This window comes from Pseudophryne corroboree, chromosome 6, assembly GCF_028390025.1.
Source record: "Pseudophryne corroboree isolate aPseCor3 chromosome 6, aPseCor3.hap2, whole genome shotgun sequence".
Lineage (NCBI taxonomy): Eukaryota > Metazoa > Chordata > Amphibia > Anura > Myobatrachidae > Pseudophryne > Pseudophryne corroboree.
The window spans coordinates 124,414,120-124,436,057 of NC_086449.1; the positions used below are offsets into that span (position 1 = coordinate 124,414,120).

The following is a 21,938-nucleotide window of genomic DNA, read 5'->3' on the forward strand; positions in this document are numbered from 1 at the left end:
CACTATTGGTCGACATCCATTAGGGCGACATGGTCATCAGGTCGACATGGATAAAGGTCAATATGATTGTTTGATTTTACTTTTTTGGTGTCGTTTTCTTCGTAAAGTGACGGGGAACCACAATTAGTGCATCGTGTACCCTCGCTTCGCTCGTCGTGCTTCGGGCAAGGTGCTTCGCTCTGCACCGCTGCGCTCGGCACAGGTTACTATTTCCAAACGTAGTCCACGTGGATCGTAAAGTATTGAAAAGTTCAAATTTTTTTTTTTTACATTTTTAAAAACTCGTGCCGATAGTGGTCGACCTAATGACCGTATCCTGTGGGTACTGTCATCATGGAGTGTAGGGACTGCCGGTAATCAGAGAAGCCTTGAAGCAGCTTACCATGTATTTGCAAATATATGCAACAAATATCTCAAAATCTATATGGTAATAGAAATTCAAAGTATTGTTGCAAATACTATTTAGTGTGCTGGGGGATACCGTGGGGAAAAAAAGCCACCCCCACACTTTTTGATATCTGCTTGCTGTGACCCCTCCCTTTCATGCACCTGATAAGTGCTGCCAGACTGATTAAGCGGATTCCACTGTGTTTGTAGTATGTGCTCTGTTAGAGAAGGACCTCACTTTCTATCATGGTAACTTACTCAGTAAAGTGTAGATACTCCAATTATTTCATGTATATTCAGCTCATTAACACATACGCTGCTCATACATATATTTTGTAACAGTTACTATACTCGCTCCTTAACCACAACAAAAAAGGAGACCTACTAAGAATAAAAAGACGAAGTTCTCATTCTCCCCCACGTGTCCTCACCTTCCTGCACAGTCAGCTCCATACTGGGGGCGGACCCACTCTGCAGAAGCTCCTGATAGGTCTGTGCTGATTGGTCGAATAGTTGCACTAGGAGAGCACAAGTCTTGTCATACTCGCAGCGCCCGATGGTGGAAAGTTGGTCCAGCTGTTGCTGCACCAGACCTGCATCTTCCAGGGGGTCTTCAAGTCCGTCCCTACAGAAATGCAATCAGTCACATGCTGGCAGTGTGCTCAACCACCAAAGATAAATGTTATGGTATCTCAACTAACTTGTGATTTATGTGCTAAATGGAACTACTCGAGTCTAGCCAGCAATCTACTGTGCTTTACATAACCCCAATGCTAGCGTTCATGCTCTATGGATAAATGCAATGCTGTTAAATGGAACAGTCCTCGAACCTGAGGATAATGTGCACAGACTCCAGGCGAGATGTAACGTAGGCTTTGGTCACCTCCGGTGTGTAGGTTTCCAGAAGATGAGGTTCCGTAGCCTTCACGTAGGGCACAGACGCCGCGAGACGCTGCCACAGGCTCAGGAGGTAATGCACCGAATTGGGGGCAAATTCCCAGTGCTGGAAAAAAGGACAAAGTAGGAAGGGGCATTATTGATGTATTGGAGCTATAATGTTCTCCTGCCAACTGATTACTTCCTCCTATTCCTGCCTCCAAGATTTTGACCATGGTAATCCCCACCTCTCCCCATCACACTCTCAGACTCTCTACAAACCTTAAACGGGCTCTCAAGACCCACTTCTTCATCAAACCCAGCCATCTCTCATCCTCACCCTGTGCTTCATGGCTCACTTCTACCCCAACTCTTATTTTAACCTTCTGCTGCATGGCTCACTTCTACCCCATCTCTCATCCTAACCCTCTGCTACATGGCTCACTTCTACCCCATCTCTCATCCTAACCCTCTGCTACATGGCTCACTTCTACCCCATCTCTCATCCTCTCCCTCTGCTACATGGCTCACTACTACCCCATCTCTCATCCTCTCCCTCTGCTACATGGCTCACTTCTACCCCATCTCTTAGCCTAACCCTCTGCTACATGGCTCACTTCTACCCCATCTCTCATCCTAACCCTCTGCTACATGGCTCACTTCTACTCCACCTCTCATCCCAACCCTCTGCTACATGGCTCACTTCTACCCCATCTCTCATTCCAACCCTCTGCTGCATGGCTCACTTCTATCCCATCTCTCATCCCAACCCTCTGCTACATGGCTCACTTCTACCCCATCTCTCATCCACTCCCTCTGCTACATGGCTCATTTCTACCCCATCTCTCATCCCAACCCTCTGCAACATGGCTCACTTCTACCCCATCTCTTATCCTAACCCTCTGCTACATGGCTCACTTCTACCCCATCTCTCATCCCAACCCTCTGCTGCATGGCTCACTTCTACCCCATCTCTTATCCTAACCCTCTGCTACATGGCTCACTTCTACCCCATCTCTCATCCTCTCCCTCTGCTACATGGATCACTTCTACCCCATCTCTTATCCTAACCCTCTGCTACATGGCTCACTTCTACCCCATCTCTCATCCTAACCCTCTGCTACATGGCTCACTTCTACCCCATCTCTCATCCTCTCCCTCTGCTACATGGCTCACTTCTACTCCATCTCTCATCCCAACCCTCTGCTACATGGCTCACGTCTACTCCATCTCTCATCCCAACCCTCTGCTACATGGCTCACTTCTACCCCATCTCTCATCCCAACCCTCTGCTACATGGCTCACTTCTACTCCATCTCTCATCCTCTCCCTCTGCTACATGGCTCACTTCTACTCCATCTCTTATCCTAACCCTCTGCTGCATGGCTCACTTCTACTCCATCTCTTATAATAACCCTCTGCTACATGGCTCACTTCTACCACATCTCTTATCCTAACCCTCTGCTACATGGCTCACTTCTACCCCATCTCTCATCCCAACCCTCTGCTACATGGCTCACTTCTACTCCATCTCTTATCTTAACCCTCTGCTACATGGCTCACTTCTACTCCATCTCTCATCCTAACCCTCTGCTACATGGCTCACTTCTACCCCATCTCTTATCCTAACCCTCTGCTACATGGCTCACTTCTACCCCATCTCTCATCCCAACCCTCTGCTACATGGCTCACTTCTACCCCATCTCTCATCCCAACCCTCTGCTACATGGCTCACTTCTACTCCATCTCTCATCCTCTCCCTCTGTTACATGGCTCACTTCTACTCCATCTTTCATCTCAACCCTCTGCTACATGGCTCACTTCTACCCCATCTCTTATCCTAACCCTCTGCTACATGGCTCACTTCTACCCCATCTCTCATCCTAACCCTCTGCTACATGGCTCACTTCTACCCCATCTCTCATCCTCTCCCTCTGCTACATGGCTCACTTCTACTCCATCTCTCATCCCAACCCTCTGCTACATGGCTCACTTCTACTCCATCTCTCATCCCAACCCTCTGCTACATGGCTCACTTCTACCCCATCTCTCATCCCAACCCTCTGCTACATGGCTCACTTCTACTCCATCTCTCATCCTCTCCCTCTGCTACATGGCTCACTTCTACCCCATCTCTCATCCCAACCCTCTGCTGCATGGCTCACTTTCAGCCCTTCTTTCATCCTAACCCTCTATTACATGCTCACTGCTAACCAATCTGTGTCACCCGACTGTCTGCCCCTCCCCTTTAGAACGTTAGCTCTCACGAGGAGGGCCCTCTTCCCTCATGTGCTTTTTCCCTCTCTTAGACTATCTTCTACTCTATACTCCCTACAATGGCACCTAACCCTCAGATTCTGCCACCATGAGGATTATTTCAGTGTCCTGTCCTCTGATGTTAATATACCATGTATTTGTCCTAAATTGTCTTGTACCGTAAGTCGCTGTTTTGCTAATTTGTTTATGTAATTTGTACTGTTCCAAAATAATCCAACATTTAGTTAAGATAAATGTCAGGTGCTGGCAACTGTAAGGGCACATTATACAAAGACGGGTGACAACCTCCTGGGTGGGCAGACCACTTGCAATGCAGTGGGGTGGTCATGTTTTCACACCTTTATCGGATGAGAGAATTATGACTGTTAATTTGATTTCTTTGATATACACCAGGGCTGCCTAACGTTATAAAACTGCTAGAGAGATTCTCAAAGACATCCATCTAGTGAGTACACCACTTGTGTAGGCTGATGTGGAGTATTCCATGGAATTAAACTAATGGTAATTTCTCGCTCTTTTATACACACAAATTTGCAATAATGTCCTTCCTACCATAAGAAGAAACATTTGGTAAATTAAAAACAAGAACCAGAACCGCGGCTTGTTAATCGTCTTTGTGGTACGGATGCTCCATTTACATGTGACCTTAAAGTTACTGACAAACAATACAACAGGTGGCCAAGCCTGCAGCTCTCCAATGAGTCACATGTCCTAACAGCGGCAACTTTAAAAGGTACTAGTATCTCAATCAGTAAGGGCGCCGTGTGGTCTGTGTTGCAAGTTAGTTAGAGTCACCAGCTATAGGCTACACTACTGTTTAAGGTTACACAGCTCCTCTGATATGTGTGGCTGATACTTCTCAGCAAAGGCCTCTTTAAGGCCACCAGGAAAACGACACTAAGATATTATGTTGCCAACTGCTAGTATACAAAGTTCTTTAACAACAATTTCCCTACACTATGCTCATGGTCTGATTTTGGGCACATATTCAAAATCACCAGAAACGGAGGATCTAAGCGGTCAGTAATTACTATTCAGTCCGTGCCTAAGGATGTTAGTCTTCTACTCCTGGCCTCAGCACCACCCCTATCATGCCCTTGTGTACCTGAAGACTGGTGACTGTAAAGTTAGCGATGAGTCTGATGACTTCGGGGTAATTCTCCACCTTGACTAGCTCTCCTAGCTGGTAATTACTCTTCAGCCGGGCCAGCAGACGGCAGAACTCGTGGTAATTATTGGGGTCAGACAGGCTCTGTAGAAGAAACGCAACAGTCAGTGAGATCACTAGTGGTTTGGATATGGCCAGATAATAATTATAGGAAGCCACGTGTTAAAAAACGTTCTTGTACATGGGCAGGCAATTGTGTACAGATACAACATTTCTGATGGAGAGTTATGGGGTGCACTCACTGCCTGGTAACCCCATGACTCAAAATCCTTCACACACTTACTTGGGGATTTTCTAAAATTCTCTTCACTCCGTCCACCAAGTGAGAGAGGAACTTGGCTCTTTCTGCATTATTAAATAAGGAACGCCGCACAGATGCAATCTGTACCAGACATGAGAGGACCTGGAGGATAAATCAGACCTGCGTTAGAGGAACTCCTCGCGGGTGACCTATTATGGGAGGGGCATAATGAGACAAACTGTAACATGCACTCACCAGTGGGGAGAAGTTTGGCGGAATGGAATGATACAAGTCAAAAAAGAGCTGTAGTGTGGACGAATCCAGGAAAGCTGCAGAGAAAAGAAGAGAATGACATGATAATGATGGACCCTTATCTTCCCTACATATCGCTTCTTATGCCCTACCTGCCCATCACCGACCCAGCTACCCAGTCCTCACCTGAGCGCCAGCTTGTGGGGATCTGCACTGTGCAGAGGTCATCAGAGGACTCATCGGTCGATGTGCCAATAAAGTCAAAGTTCAGACAGTTGTGGGTGAGTTTGAGAAGCTGCATGAGCAGATCATGCTGAGACCCGTCAGACAGGAGCAAAGACTTTCCTGATGCCTTGAAGTAAAATAAATAAAGGAATGTCAGGAAATATTGTACTGAAGCCAGACTGCTGTGTTGGGCATCCTATCTGCAGCTGCAGTAGTGCCCCCCATCCAGCCAGATGTACTGTGATAGGGGTTTAAAGTCACCAGACTATTGTACCTGTTTGAGTAGGTTGCAGGACAGTGTGAAGATATCAAACAAGGATGAGTCTCGGAAGGATGAGGCGATTTTACGGTGCTTGGTCAGGGGGTGTGTGGCATCAGCCTGCAAAACACAATTGCCCCGTGCTGGTCAATCATCTAGTCATGTAACTAATTTTACATTGTCCAGCACACCAGAAATATGAATCCCATATATCTAATATATACATTTTCCATACTATCACAGATAAAAATTCAGGATCTCCGATTCTGCATAACGAGCACAAGAAAACTCTGTTCAAACATTAAACGTTATTGTCCAGCTTAGGCAAGACCCCAACAATGTACATAACTGTATTTTAATTAGTGTGAAGTAAATCCAGTATTTGTTGGCACAATTTTAACAAGATCCAGTCTGCCCAGATTATTAGTATTCAGCCATCCCCGCTGGTAGTTTCGTTACAGGACATCAATGGTCACTAGGCGAGCGGAGGTATAGAATTTATACTTCAGCATTCTGCTCGATTTTATTAAGAAAATTTTCTATAGCACAACAAAACAAAAAACTAATCCAGTGATGGTCCGTTATAGTGATGAGGATTGTTCTGCTAAAATAAATACACAAAAAACAATGCTGTAGTAGGTTTACACTAAACAAGCTGTGTTACTATATTAAGAAAAACCTACTGTAAATATCTGTATAACTGGTGAGCTGAGGACATCACTTATTGTCCATTATAAACCTTGTGTATTATAAGGGATAATAAACTCCCTGCTGTACTTTATCATGGGTATATTCTGCACCTGGTAGATTTATGACCGGAGAAAAACAAAACACACAAAAACCCTGGTACTGGAATCAAGGTGCCCCTCAGACCTTCATCACCATCACATATATCAGGGGTGGGCAAACTTAGCCCTCAGAAGCCCATAGACCTTCATGTACTGTATTCCGACCATCTGTGGATCGGTATCTGGTCTCTAGGTCGACAAGACTTAGGTCAACCACTATTGGTAGATAGTAACTAGGTCGACATGAGTGTTTCACATTTTTGTTTCTTTTTGTGAACTTTTTCATACTTTACCATCCACGTGGCTACAATTGGGAACGGTAACCCGTGCCGAGCGCAGCGGTAGCGGAGTGAGGCACCTTGCCCAGAGCATGGCGAGTGAAGAGAGCCATGCAAGGGTACACGGTGCACTAATTGGGGTTCCAGGTCAAAATTTTGTAAAAACTCACGTCGGCCTTTTGACCTGTTGACCTAGACCATGTTGACCTACAGACCCTGTCGACCAATAGTGGTCGACCTAGACACTGTCGACCTTCAATACCACACCCCTGTGGATCGTTAGAATGTGTCAGTTGGGAAATATTAATATGTGACTGTAACGACTTGCCTGCTCACCAGCTACAGATACATCTATCCTCACAGCTCCACTAGGCATGCAGAGGGATTTTAAAACTTTGCTATGCAAGTTTTTTTTATTAAGTATGTGTCGTAATCTGCTACTTTTAATCAATTATTTTGCACCAAAAATACTATCCTAAACATTTAATACAATTTTAAAGAATTAAGATGTAAAATTCAGGAAAAAAAGTTCCACAATCTGGGTAAAAGGCGGAAGCTGCATACCCTCCGGCATGACCCTTTCCATTAGGTACAAAATGCTCTGTTCCTGGACTTCCTCGACAGTGGCAGTTGCAGAGGTGGGGCTGAAAATTGGGGAGCCACACCAACTGTCACCCCAAACACTGCAAAACATCACTGGCCAGGACTCACTCCCCTATTTGAATTGTGGACTGTGCTGCAGCCCCACCTCTGTAACTGCCACTGGCTAGTAAATCCAGGAACAGAGCAATTTCTACCCAGCGGAATGGGTCATGTCGGAGGGTATGACGTTCTTGACTCGCTCCGTGCAATGTTATGCTTACTTATACCAATTCCTTTGCGACAACAAATTCTAATCCTAAGTACTTAGTACACGAATAGCTACTTAGAACATTAGCAAATTAAGATGCAAAATTCAGAAAAAAGTATTGAGTACTGACGCTGGCATTTCATGAAGCTTGTGTGTGCGACTTATTCGCTAATCAGGGTAAAAAGGCAAAGCATCTAATACGAGTGACCCGTGCCATTCCTCGTGTCACACATAGTTGAGGTTAATCTGTGATTTTATACCAATTATGTTGCAACATAAAAAACTAATTTGAAGTACCTAGGACACTATGTACAGAACTCAATTGTAGGCGAAGTTGCCGCTGTGTTTAAAAGCCAGCAATGGCATCCCGACTTTTTCCTTTCACCTGGCCGGCTACATGCCCGACTAACCTAAAGTGCTCGCTAACCTATGGTACCCTAAAAATGCTTGCTACGTCCGGCACATAATTGAATTGCCCCCTATAAGCCTGATTCAGTTTGTAAGGAAAGCAAAATAACAAGCACCTGGGAAAAACCTTGCTGCACTGCAGATGGGGCAGATGTAACATGTACAGAGGGTTGCGGTATGAATGGTCGACCATGTTATGGTCGACAGTCATTAGGTCGACCGCTATTGGGCGACATTGACATAGTCGACATGGACACATGGTTGACACATGAAAATGGTCGACACATGAAAAGGTCGACATGCGGGAGCGGGACAAGACGGGATGGGAGTAGGATAGGGGGGGGGGGGGGAAGACCCAGGTTTGGGGGCGCCGCTAGTGCGCCTCCACTATCCGCTGATCACGTGTAGGGCGTTAGTATATAAAGGGAAAATGCTGCCTGAGGGACACGAAGGGGTCACATTTGGGGGGCGAGCTTGTAACCACTTGTCAGCATAGGTGAGCACCGTACTCAGAGCAGTAGAGCCATCGAGCTCCCGGGGGATCGTAATCCACTTGCGGGAGCCTGTGAATCGAACCATAGTTCCCAGCTCAGAAGAAACTGGAAAGATCTATTATGGAGATATGCAGTGATTTTTTCCATGCTTGCGAGATACCATACTTTGTTGATGACCTGCCTAATAGGGGGGGGCTCCCTCTGTTTCCATTGAAGGGCAATTGAGCATCTAGCTGCGTTTAGGATCTGTGTCAGCAGTTTACCGGAGTTTGGGGGTGCGTTAGTAATGGGGAGGCCTAGTAGGAAGGACCAAGGGGCTTTTTGTACTTGGGTCTGGAGTACTGCACTCAACAGACGTGCGACTGCATCCCAGAATATTGTGATTTTAGGGCACGTCCACCAAATATGGAGGAAAGAGCCATGTTCCCCGCATTCTCGCCAGCACATGGGTGATGAGGATGGAAACATTTTGTGGAGTCTTGAGGGGACAAGATACCACCTGTATAGGATTTTATATGCGTTTTCCTTTACCAGGGTTGAGATAGAGGACTTCGCGACCGCAGCGAAGATGTCCGACCAATCATAGTCCTCAGGTACCGGCCCTAGATCCCGTTCCCACTGGAGCACGAAGGCCGGGGTCGTCTTCTGATCCCGATTCTGGAGAAGGGAATACAGCAGAGAGATGATTCCTCGCTCGAGTGGTTTGTGGTAACAGTAGGACTCCATCGTGGTGAGAGGTTGGAACGGGGACGAGTTTGATAAAGAAGTGATAAAATGTCTCAGCTGGAAATAGGTGAAAGGGTTTGCCTCCGGGAAGTCAAATTTCGTCATGATGTCCGATAGAGGAGCGCAAGTTCCATCGGAGAGCATGTCCTGAGCAAAGCGAATGTTCCGTTCCACCCATGGACCCGAGCGGGACAATGACTGACCCGGTGCAAATGAAGGGTTGTCCCATAAGGGGGTAAGCGCCGAGGGAGATGACAGTAAGTGAAAGCGACGCGTGCAATAGTCCCAGATCTGACAGGTGAAATCTAGTACCGGGTGCAATTGTAGATGGGGAGATCTGGATCTAGGGGGGGATAGGAGTAGGGATGACAAAGATGGGGTGTGGCTAAGTGCCGACTCCAGCTGAAGCCAACGTAAAGTCTGTGTAGGGGCGAACCAGGTTACCGCCTGGCTAAGGTGGGAGACCAAATAATATAGGCGGATGTCTGGGAAACCTCTACCTCCTTCCTGCACTGGTTTGCGCAGGGTTGAGAAGCCTATTCTAGGCACCTTGTTTCTCCACACAAATCGGAGCAGCCATGAGTGGACTTGTGCTAAAACAGATTCCGGAACCTTCACTGGTAGTGTCTGAAACAAATAAAGTAGGCGGGGGACAATGTTCATTTTCAGAGCTACAATGCGCCCCAACCAGGAGATAATTAGTGATTGCCATTTATGGAGGTCGGCTTTAAGGTTTTTGAACAGTGGCGAAAAGTTTTCCTTATATAAATCTCCATAGCAGCGTGTAATAAAGATCCCCAGGTAACGGATTTTAGAGGCGCACCAGGTGAATTTAAAGTTGCTTTGCATGTGGGATAATCGGGGAGGGGGGATGTGGAAGGGGAGAGCCTCCGTTTTGGACCAGTTAACTTTGTACCCCGAAACTTGGCCATATTCAAGGAGGAGGTCAAGAAGGTTCGGCAAAGAAGTGTGTGGTGAGGAAAGCGATAGGAGGACATCGTCTGCAAATAGAGAGATTTTATAAGTAGAACCCCCCACCTTCAATCCCCCGATGTCGGGCGAGGCTCGGATGCGGGCTGCTAGAGGCTCTATAACTAAGGCAAAGATCAGAGGCGAGAGTGGGCAGCCCTGTCTGGTGCCGTTGGAGATAACTAGAGGGTCCGACTGCACTCCATTCACGGATACTCTGGCGGAGGGGCTCGAGTACAAGGCCTGGATTCCTGTGAGAAATTCCCCATGAAAGCCGAAATGGGCAAGTGTTTCGAATAGGAAGGGCCAACCTATCCTGTCAAACGCCTTCTCTGCGTCCAGAGAAAGCAAAAGGGCAGGAGTGTGCGTAAGGTTAATGTAGTGAGCAAGGCTAACAATACGTCTTGTGTTGTCACGAGCTTGGCGGCCGGGGATAAATCCCACCTGATCATTATGGACAAGGTGTGGTAATACACTATTCAATCGTAGGGCTAAAATTTTTGCGTAAATCTTGATATCCGAGTTAAGTAGATTGCTTAGATTTTAAGCATGGATCTCTCAGTGAGTACCCCCCTTAACAAACATGAATCAGGCTCTATGTGCGGGTACAATGAGAATAAGACGCAAAATTCTGGGAAAAGCTAATCTGTAGGTGGCCTGGAAAACGTGACTGTTAGGGGTCTTGAGGACTGAGTTTGGCCACTGCTGCTATATATATTATTCATTAAAGTTTCCATAACCTTAAAAGGACTCTTTACCAAAAATACAAAGGGTTCATTCACTAAATGTAAAAAATAAGAATTTACTCACCGGTAATTCTATTTCTCGTAGTCCGTAGTGGATGCTGGGTACTCCGTAAGGACCATGGGGAATAGATGGGCTCCGCAGGAGACTGGGCACTCTTAAAAGAAAGATTAGGTACTATATCTGGTGTGCACTGGCTCCTCCCTCTATGCCCCTCCTCCAGACCTCAGTTAGGGAAACTGTGCCCGGAAGAGCTGACATTACTAGGAAAGGATTTGGAATCCAGGGTACGACTCATACCAGCCACACCAATCACACTGTACAACTTGTGATAACTATACCCAGTTAACAGTATGAACAACAACTGAGCCTCATTTAACAGATGGCTCATAACAAAACCCTATAGTTAAGCAATAACTATATACAAGTATTGCAGAAAGTCCGCACTTGGGACGGGCTCCCAGCATCCACTACGGACTACGAGAAATAGAATTACCGGTGAGTAAATTCTTATTTTCTCTGACGTCCTAGTGGATGCTGGGTACTCCGTAAGGACCATGGGGATTATACCAAAACTCCCAAACGGGCGGGAGAGTGCGGATGACTCTGCAGCACCGAATGAGCAAACTCAAGGTCCTCCTCAGCCAGGGTATCAAACTTGTGGAATTTTGCAAAAAAGTGTTTGATCCCGACCAAGTAGCAGCTTGGCAAAGTTGTAAAGCCGAGACCCCTCGGGCAGCCGCCCAAGAAGAGCCCACCTTCCTCGTGGAATGGGCTTTTACTGATTTAGGATGCGGCAGAATGTGCAAGTTGAATCGTGCTACAGATCCAGCGAGCAATAGTCTGCTTAGAAGCAGGAGCACCCAGCTTGTTGGGTGCATGCAGGATAAACAGCGAGTCGGTTTTCCTGACTCTAGCCGTCCTGGAAACATAGATTTTCAGGGCCCGGACAACGTCCAGCAACTTGGAATCCTCCAAGTCCCGAGTAGCCGCAGGCACCACAATAGGTTGGTTCAAATGAAACGCTGATACCACCTTTGGGAGAAATTGGAGTCCTCAATTCTGCCCTGTCCATATGGAAAATCAGATATAGGCTTTTACAGGACAAAGCAACCAATTCTGACACACGCCTAGCCGAAGCTAAGGCCAATAAAATGACCACTTTCCACGTGAGATACTTTAGCTCCACGGTCTTAAGTGGCTCAAACCAGTGGGATTTCAGGAAATCCAACACAACGTTAAGATCCCAAGGTGCCACTAGAGGCACAAAAGGGGGCTGAATATGCAGCACTCCCTTAACAAACGTCTGAACTTCAGGAAGTGAAGCCAGTTCTTTTTGAAAGAAAATAGACAGGGCCGAAATCTGGACTTTAATGGATCCCAATTTTAGGAACATAGTCACTCCTGACTGTAGGAAGTGCAGAAATCGACCCAGCTGAAATTCCTCTGTTGGGGCCTTCCTGGCCTCACACCAAGCAACATATTTTCGCCATATGCGGTGATAATGTTTTGCTGTCACATCCTTCCTAGCTTTAATCAGCGTAGGAATGACTTCATCTGGAATGCCCTTTTCCATTAGGATCCGGCGTTCAACCGCCATGCCGTCAAACGCAGCCGCGGTAAGTCATGGAACAGACAGGGCCCCTGCTGTAGCAGGTCCTGTCGGAGCGGCAGAGGCCAAGGGTCCTCTGAGATCATTTCTTTTAGTTCCGGGTACCAAGTTCTTCTTGGCCAATCCGGAACGATGAGTATAGTTCTTACTCCTCTCTTTCTTATAATCCTCAGTACCTTGGGTATGAGAGGCAGAGGAGGGAACACATAAACCGACTGGTACACCCACGGTGTCACTAGAGCGTCCACAGCTATCGCCTGAGGGTCCCTTGACCTGGCGCAATATCTTTTTAGCTTTTTGTTGAGGCGGGACGCCATCATGTCCACCTGTGGCCTTTCCCAATGATTTACAATCAGCTTAAACACTTCTGGATGAAGTCCCCACTCTCCCGGGTGGAGGTCGTGCCTGCTGAGGAAGTCTGCTTCCCAGTTGTCCACTCCCGGAATGAACACCGCTGAGAGTGCTAGCACGTGATTCTCCGCCCATCGAAGAAACCTTGTGGCTTCTGCCATCGCCATCCTGCTTCTTGTGCCGCCCTGTCGGTTTACATGGGCGACCGCCGTGATGTTGTCTGACTGAATCAGCACCGGTTGGTTTTGAAGCAGAGGCTCCGCTTGACTCAGGGCGTTGTATATGGCCCTTAGTTCCAGGATATTGATGTGCAGACAAGCCTCCTGACTTGTCCACAGCCCTTGGAAGTTTCTTCCCTGAGTGACTGCCCCCCAACCTCGGAGGCTTGCATCCGTGGTCACCAGGACCCAGTCCTGAATGCCGAATCTGCGTCCCTCGAGAAGATGAGCACTCTGCAGCCACCACAGCAGAGACACCCTGGCCCTCGGGGACAGGGTGATCAACCGATGCATCTGAAGATGCGATCCGGACCACTTATCTAACAGATCCCACTGAAAGATCCTTGCATGGAACCTGCCGAAGGGAATTGCTTCGTAAGAAGCTACCATCTTTCCCAGGACTCGCGTGCAGTGATGCACCGACAATTGTTTTGGTTTCAGGAGGTCCCTGACCAGAGATGACAATTCCTGGTCCTTCTCCTCCGGGAGAAACACCTTCTTCTGTTCAGTGTCCAGAATCATGCCCAAGAACAGCAGACGCGTCGCAGGAATCAGCTGCGACTATGGGATATTCAGAATCCAGCCGTGCTGTTGTAGCACTTCCCGAGATAGCGCTACTCCGACTAACAACTGCTCCTTGGACCTTGCCTTTATAAGGAGATCGTCCAAGTATGGGATAATTATAACTCCCTTCTTTCGAAGGAGTATCATCATTTCGGCCATTACCTTGGTAAATACCCTCGGTGCCGTGGACAGACCAAACGGCAACGTCTGGAATTGGTAATGACAGTCCTGTACCACAAACCTGAGGTACTCCTGGTGAGGTGGGTAAATGGGGACATGTAGGTAAGCATCCTTGATGTCCAGTGACACCATAAAATCCCCCTCTTCAAGGCTTGCAATAACCGCCCTGAGCGATTCCATTTTGAACTTGAACTTCCTTATATAAGCGTTCAAAGATTTCAAATTTAGAATGGGTCTCACCGAACCGTCTGGTTTCAGTACCACAAACATTGTGGAATAGTAACCCCGTCCCTGTTGAAGGAGGGGAACTTTGATTATCACCTGCTGAAGGTACAGCTTGTGAATTGCCGCCAGTACTACCTCCCTTTCCTTGGGAGCAGCTGGCAAGGCTGATTTGAGGTAACGGCGAGGGGGAGACGCCTCGAACTCCAGCTTGTATCCCTGAGATACCACCTGTAGAACCCAGAGATCCACCTGTGAGCGAACCCACTGGTCGCTGAAGTTCCGGAGACGCGCCCCCACCGCACCTGGCTCCACCTGTGGAGCCCCAGCGTCATGCGGTGGACTTAGTGGAAGCAGGGGATGATTTTTGTTCCTGGGAACTGGCTGCCTGGTGCAGCTTTTTCCCTCTACCCCTGCCTCTGGGCAGAAAGGAAGCGCCTCTGACCCGCTTGCCTTTCTGAGGCCGAAAGGACTGTACTTGATAATACGGTGCTTTCTTAGGCTGTGAGGGAACCTGAGGTAAAAAAGTCGACTTCCCAGCTGTTGCTGTGGATACGAGGTCCGAGAGACCGTCCCCAAACAATTCCTCACCCTTATAAGGCAAAACCTCCATGTGCCTTTTAGAATCAGCATCACCTGTCCACTGCCGAGTCCATAATACTCTCCTGGCAGAAATGGACATTGCATTAATTCTAGATGCCAGCCGGCAAATGTCCCTCTGTGCATCCCTCATATGTAAGACGACGTCTTTAATATGCTCTATGGTTAGCAAAATAGTATCCCTGTCAAGGGAATCAATGTTATCTGACAGGGTATCAGACCAAGCAGCTGCAGCACTACACATCCATGCTGAAGCAATTGCAGGTCTCAGTATAGTACCTGAGTGTGTATACACAGACTTCATGATATCCTCCTGCTTTCTATCTGCAGGCTCCTTTAAGGCGGCCGTGTCCTGAGACGGCAGTGCCACCTTTTTTGATAAGCGTGTGAGCGCCTTGTCCACCCTAGGGGATGTTTCCCAACGTAACCTGTCCGTTGGCAGGAAAGGGTACGCCATTAGTAACCTCTTAGAAATCACTAATTTCTTATCTGGGGAACACCACGCTTCTTTACACAATTCATTTAACTCATCAGATGGGGGAAAAGTCACTGGCTGCTTTTTCTCCCCAAACATAATACCCTTTTTAATGGTAACCGGGTTAATGTCAGAAATGTGCAACACATTTTTCATTGCCGTAATCATGCATCGGATGACCCTTGTGGACTGTACATTTGTCTCATCCTCGTCTACACTGGAGTCAGACTCCGTGTCGACATCTGTGTCTGCCATCTGAGGTAGCGGGCGTTTTTGAGCCCCTGATGGCCTCTGAGATGCCTGGGCAGGCGCGGGCTGAGATGCCGGCTGTCCCAAAGCTGCGTCATCGAACCTTTTATGCAAGGAGTTGACACTGTCGGTTAATACCTTCCACATATTCATCCACTCTGGTGTCGGCCCCGCAGGGGGCGACATCACACTTATCGGCACCTGCTCCGCCTCGACGTAAGCGTCCTCCTCAAACATGTCGACACAGCCGTACCGACACACCGCAAACACACAGGGAATGCTCTGACTGAGGACAGGACCCCACCAAGTCCTTTGGGTAGACAGAGAGAGAGTATGCCAGCACACACCTGAGCGCTATATAACAGAGGGATTTACACTAACACAAAGTGAATTTTCCCCCAATAGCTGCTTATATCACCTTTTGCGCCTAAATTTATGTGCCCCCCCCTCTCTTTTTTACCCTTCTTGTAGTGTATACTGCAGGGGAGAGCCTGGGGAGCGTCCTTCCAGCGGAGCTGTGAAGAAAAAATGGCGCCGGAGTGCTGAGGGAGATAGCCCCGCCCCCTCCGCGGCGGGCTTCTCCCGCTTTTTTAATTATGTGTATGGCGGGGGATTAGGCACATATACAGTTTATAACTGTATTATGTGCACATTTGCCAAAAAGGTATACTTATTGCAGCCCAGGGCGCCGCCCCCCCAGCGCCCTGCACCCACCAGTGACCGGAGCGTGTGGTGTGCTGTGGGAGCAATGGCGCACAGCTGCAGTGCTGTGCGCTACCTTATTGAAGACCGGAGTCTTCAGCCGCCGATTTTCTCCTGGTTCTTCCGTCTTCTGGCTCTGCAAGGGGGACGGCGGCGCGGCTCCGGGAACGGACGATCGAGGTAGGGCCCTGTGTTCGATCCCTCTGGAGCTAATGGTGTCCAGTAGCCTTAGAAGCACAAGCTAGCTGCAAGCAGGTAGGTTTGCTTCTCTCCCCTCAGTCCCTCGTAGCAGTGAGTCTGTTGCCAGCAGATCTCACTGAAAATAAAAAACCTAACAAATACTTTCTTTTCTAGTAAGCTCAGGAGAGCCCACTAGGTGCATCCAGCTCTGGCCGCGCACAGATTCTAACTGGGGTCTGGAGGAGGGGCATAGAGGGAGGAGCCAGTGCACACCAGATATAGTACCTAATCTTTCTTTTAAGAGTGCCCAGTCTCCTGCGGAGCCCGTCTATTCCCCATGGTCCTTACGGAGTACCCAGCATCCACTAGGACGTCAGAGAAACAGTAATTTGATTTTGTAAGTGATCAGGAGAGGGACAGGCGTGTGATGTGTGCAGTGTGAGCCAAGAGCGCCCTGTGCTTCTGTATGACACACAGACTAGGAAACAGATGAGCAGTACATGGGCAGGCAGATAAATGCACATACAGTAGCACTTGCTGGAAGCCAGAACACACTGTAGCAGCTCTGCTGTATTTATATACCACTAATCAGTGTGCTGTGCATGTTGTGCGATCTGATCCCACAGATAACAAGCACAAATGGCTGCGAGTAATCCCAGCACACTCCCTCTATGCACATACCGCAGCGCACAGCGTCCAGTGATACATGCAGGACACTGGGCTTAATGAGCCAGGGAATTACCTGTAAACAGTAGCGAACAGGAATAAATAGGCCTAGCTGCCATCAGGGATTCTCAGTGATAATGCCCTTTACCCCACGTCTGGCAAAGTGTCAAGAAGGTGTCACTTACCTGGTTGATTTCATTGGTCAACTGTGACAAAATACTGACTCCAATGACGCAATAGTCCACGCTGTCCTGCAGAGTGTACATAAGTGCTGGTTATCACATTGCTAACAACACGGAATAACACACAACACAGGCTGCCATGTCCCACAATATTCACTCTCTTTTACTCAGTGTTAAACCCTGCGGAGAAACCTGAACCAATTGAGACTGAATAATAATAATAATAATAATAATAATAATAAACCCACAATCACAGCTTTATCTTAAACTATTATTTGTTATGACTGAAACCCTCATATTTGTGTACGCCATCATTAGCTCTTTTACATGAAATACGCTGTGACATTATATGGGGGCGCATGACATTTTGTTAAATAAGGTGATTAGGAGAACTGTAGCGGAGCATAAATCCCCACAAGATGACACTGCAACCAGTATATTGCAGATTACAGGTCACATCCAAACGCAGCCTTCACTTCCCAGGAAGCATCATATGATAATAATGCCAGTCCACTGCCCTTAATTCAGGACTTTATACAGAATATTTATCGAAACTATCTGCAACATTATCATGTCCGCTATAATGGTCCACTGTAATGCCTGTGACGGTCTACTGCAGACACCGTCTCACAACAGCAGAGGGGATGAGGAGTGAGATGAGCAAATAGAGCTCAGATAGGTGTTCCAAAGCATCTCTGCTCACTACATCATGGCCATATGACTGTGATTACCATAGTAAGTGCATGACACTTTGCAGAACTAGAAATGAAATAGCAGCCTGAAGAAATGAAACAATTAAAAATGCACATTTTTCATGGGATTGTAGCTTTAAGCATTGTTTTATACAAAACAAACACTGCCATCAACCTAAGAAGTCTTCTGTACTTTTGTGAAACCTTTACTGCTAGACATTAATCAAAATAAAACATCAATCTTAATATTTGCCATTCTTAACGTACTTCTACACAGCTGCAATGGGCCCCTCAGTGCGCCTGCCTAGCCTACAGATCTCTGTACACATACATATAACCATTCACGAGGCTAAGGGCCCTACAAACTGGGCGACCCGCCGCCGAGCTGCCCGACCGCCGATACGGCAGACGGGAGGTAACAAAGTTTCTTCACTCCCCCCATCACCCGGCTCCATAGCACTGCATGCTAATATGGACAATCTCGTCCATATTGGCCTGCATGCATAAGCGACGGGGCACCAATGATTAACGAGCGCGGGCCCGTGCATCGTTAATCGTTGGTGCCTACACACTGCATGATATGAACAAATGAGAACGTTCATATCGTGCAGTGAGATCTGCCAGTGTGTAGGGCCCTTAAACCTGAAAGACCTGGCCAATATCATTCAGGATGAACAGCTAAATGCAACAAAACATTACTGTGATTGGACATGACCGCACAGAGGATTACATGGTCAATGTCTGCCTGACCGATATGTGAAGATATTAATCAGGTCAGCGGTTCTTCTGGGTACATGCACAGTGTAATCTACGGCCAATTAATTCTAGAAGTACAAATTGGGTGGGAAAATAGTAACGAGTATGGGTACCATGTTTAGCTGCAGATATACTCAGCCATATAATTTCAACCAGTTAGGAAAACACTTTCCACCACCTGTAGCCACCAAATAGCCAGAAAGATAATGTGAGAAGTGAATACACCTGCTACAAAAACGTGCTCATTGAAGTGCAAAGATATTACATGACCTCCCAGGGATTTACATTGCCCCTTTTTAAGCTACAGATAAAAAATAAGATTTTAAACCTACCGGTAAATCTATTTCTCCTAGTCCGTAGAGGATGCTGGGGACTCCGTAAGGACCATGGGGTATAGACGGGCTCCGCAGGAGATAGGGCACCTAAAAAGAACTTTGACTATGGGTGTGCACTGGCTCCTCCCTCTATGCCCCTCCTCCAGACCTCAGTTAGAGAACTGTGCTCAGAGGAGATGGACAATACAAGGCAGGATTTAGCAATCCAAGGGCAAGATTCATACCAGCCCACACCAATCATACCATGTAACCTGGATCATACATAACCAGTTAACAGTATGAACAAACGACAGTAACGGTCCAAGACCTATTCCAACTGTAACATAACCCTTATGTTAGCAACAACTATATACAAGTCTTGCAGAGTTTCCGCACTGGGACGGGCGCCCAGCATCCTCTACGGACTAGGAGAAATAGATTTACCGGTAGGTTTAAAATCTTATTTTCTCTTACGTCCTAGAGGATGCTGGGGACTCCGTAAGGACCATGGGGTTTATACCAAAGCATCCAATCGGGCGGGAGTGCGCGTATGACTCTGCAGCACCGACTGAGCAAACGCTAGGTCCTCATCAGCCAGGGTATCAAACTTGTAGAATTTAGCAAAAGTGTTTGACCCCGACCAAGTCGCCGCTCGGCAAAGTTGTAATGCCGATACGCTTCGGGCAGCCGCCCAAGAAGAGCCCACCTTCTTAGTGGAATGGGCCTTAACCGAATTTGGTACCGGCAATCCAGCCGTAGAGTGAGCCTGTTGAACCGTATTACAGATCCAGCGAGCAATAGTCTGCTTCGAAGCAGGTGCGCCAATCTTATTGGCCGCATACAGGACAAACAGGGCCTCTGTTTTCCTAATTCTAGCCGTCCTGGCTACATAAATCTTTAAGTCCCTGACTACGTCCAGGGATCTGGAATCCTCCAGGTCACTTGTAGCCACAGGCACCACAATAGGTTGATTCACATGGAATGAAGAAACCACCTTAGGCAAAAATTGCGGACGTGTCCTCAATTCAGCTCGATCCACATGAAAAATCAAGTAAGGGCTTTTGTGTGACAAAGCCGCCAATTCTGATACTCGCCTTGCCGATGCCAAGGCCAACAACATGACCACCTTCCAAGTAAGAAATTTCAACTCAACCTTGTTAAGCGGTTCAAACCAGTGTGATTTTAGAAACTGCAACACCACGTTGAGGTCCCACGGTGCCACTGGAGGCACAAAAGGAGGCTGGATGTGTAGCACTCCCTTTACAAACGTCTGGACTTCTGGAAGAGAAGCCAATTCCTTCTGAAAGAAAATCGAGAGGGCCGAAATCTGAACCTTAACAGAGCCTAATTTCAGGCCCATATCCACTCCTGTCTGTAGGAAGTGGAGAAAACGACCGAGATGAAAATCTTCCGTAGGTGCATTCTTGGTTTCACACCAAGACACATACTTTCGCCAGATACGGTGATAATGCTTAACCATCACCTCCTTCCTAGCCTTTATTAAAGTAGGGATGACCTCTTCCGGAATCCCCTTTTTCGCTAGGATTCGGCGTTCAACCGCCATGCCGTCAAACGTAGCCCCTGTTGCAACAGGTCTTCCCTCTGAGGAAGAGGCCAGGGATCTCCTGTGAGCATCTCTTGTAGATCTGAGTACCAGGCCCTTCGAGGCCAGTCTGGGACGAGTATCGTCTGTACTCTTCTTTGCCTTATGATCCTCAACACTTTTGTGATGAGAGGAAGAGGAGGAAACACGTAGACCGATTTGAACACCCACGGTGTTATCAGAGCGTCTACTGCCACTGCCTGAGGGTCCCGAGACCTGGCACAATACCTCCAAAGCTTTTTGTTGAGGCGTGACGCCATCATGTCTATTTGAGGAGTTCCCCAAAGACGTGTTATGTCTGCAAAGACTTCTTGATGAAGTCCCCACTCTCCTGGATGGAGATCGTGTCTGCTGAGGAAGTCTGCTTCCCAGTTGTCCACTCCCGGAATGAAGACAGCCGACAGAGCGCTTACATGATTTTCCGCCCAGCGAAGAATCCTGGTGGTTTCCGCCATCGCGACTCTGCTTCTTGTCCCGCCTTGGCGGTTCACATGAGCCACTGCTGTGACATTGTCTGATTGAATCAGAACCGGTAGGTTTCGAAGAAGACTCTCCGCTTGTCGAAGGCCGTTGTAAATGGCCCTGAGTTCCAACACATTGATGTGTAGACAGGACTCCTGGTCTGACCAAAGTCCCTGAAAGTTTTTTCCCTGTGTGACCGCTCCCCATCCTCGGAGGCTCGCGTCCGTGGTAACCAGGATCCAGTCCTGAATCCCGAACCTGCGACCCTCCAGCAGGTGAGCACTTTGCAACCACCACAGGAGAGACACTCAGGCCCCTTGGGACAGAGTTATTTTCCGATGTAAGTGCAGATGGGACCCGGACCACTTGTCCGGAAGGTCCCATTGAAAAATCCTTGCATGGAACCTTCCGAAGGGAATGGCCTCGTAGGCCGCCACCATTTTTCCCAGAACTCGAGTGCATTGGTGAACTGACACCCTTTTCGGTTTTAGCAGGTCTCTGACCATGTTCTGGATGTCCTGGGCTTTCTCTATTGGGAGGAAGACCTTTATTTGTTCCGTATCCAGTATCATACCTAGGAACGGTCGTCGAGTTGTCGGAATCAACTGTAACTTCGGTAGATTTAGAAACCAACCATGTTGCTGGAGTACTCTCAGAGAGAGTGCCACACTGCTCAGCAATTTCTCCCTTGATCTCGCTTTTATCAGGAGATGGTCCAAGTATGGGATAATTGTGACTCCATGCTTGCGCAGGACCACCATCATTTCCGTCATTATCTTGGTGAAAATCCTCGGGGCCGTGGAAAGTCCAAACGGCAACGTCTGAAATTGGTAATGACAATACTGTACAGCGAATCTCAGGTATTCCTGATGAGGGGCATATATAGGGACATGAAGGTACGCATCCTTTATGTCCAGAGACACCATAAACTCCCCCTCCTCCATGTTGGCTATTATCGCTCTGAGTGA

The 21,938-nt window shown here is 47.7% G+C and overlaps 1 protein-coding gene across 3 annotated transcripts in view; it reads right to left on the bottom strand.

The window, feature by feature from the left end:
- Positions 1 to 21,938, bottom strand: part of XPO7 (exportin 7) — a 144,210-nt gene that overhangs the window by 35,448 nt on the left and 86,824 nt on the right. For all 3 annotated transcript variants that reach the window (XM_063931824.1, XM_063931822.1, XM_063931823.1), the window contains 8 exons: positions 17,147 to 17,212; positions 5,701 to 5,805; positions 5,388 to 5,553; positions 5,205 to 5,278; positions 4,992 to 5,111; positions 4,646 to 4,792; positions 1,218 to 1,390; positions 819 to 1,012 (listed from right to left, as the gene is read on the bottom strand). In XM_063931824.1, the coding sequence (XP_063787894.1) occupies positions 819 to 1,012; positions 1,218 to 1,390; positions 4,646 to 4,792; positions 4,992 to 5,111; positions 5,205 to 5,278; positions 5,388 to 5,553; positions 5,701 to 5,805; positions 17,147 to 17,212 (1,045 nt within the window). The remainder of the gene's footprint in view (positions 1 to 818; positions 1,013 to 1,217; positions 1,391 to 4,645; positions 4,793 to 4,991; positions 5,112 to 5,204; positions 5,279 to 5,387; positions 5,554 to 5,700; positions 5,806 to 17,146; positions 17,213 to 21,938) is intronic.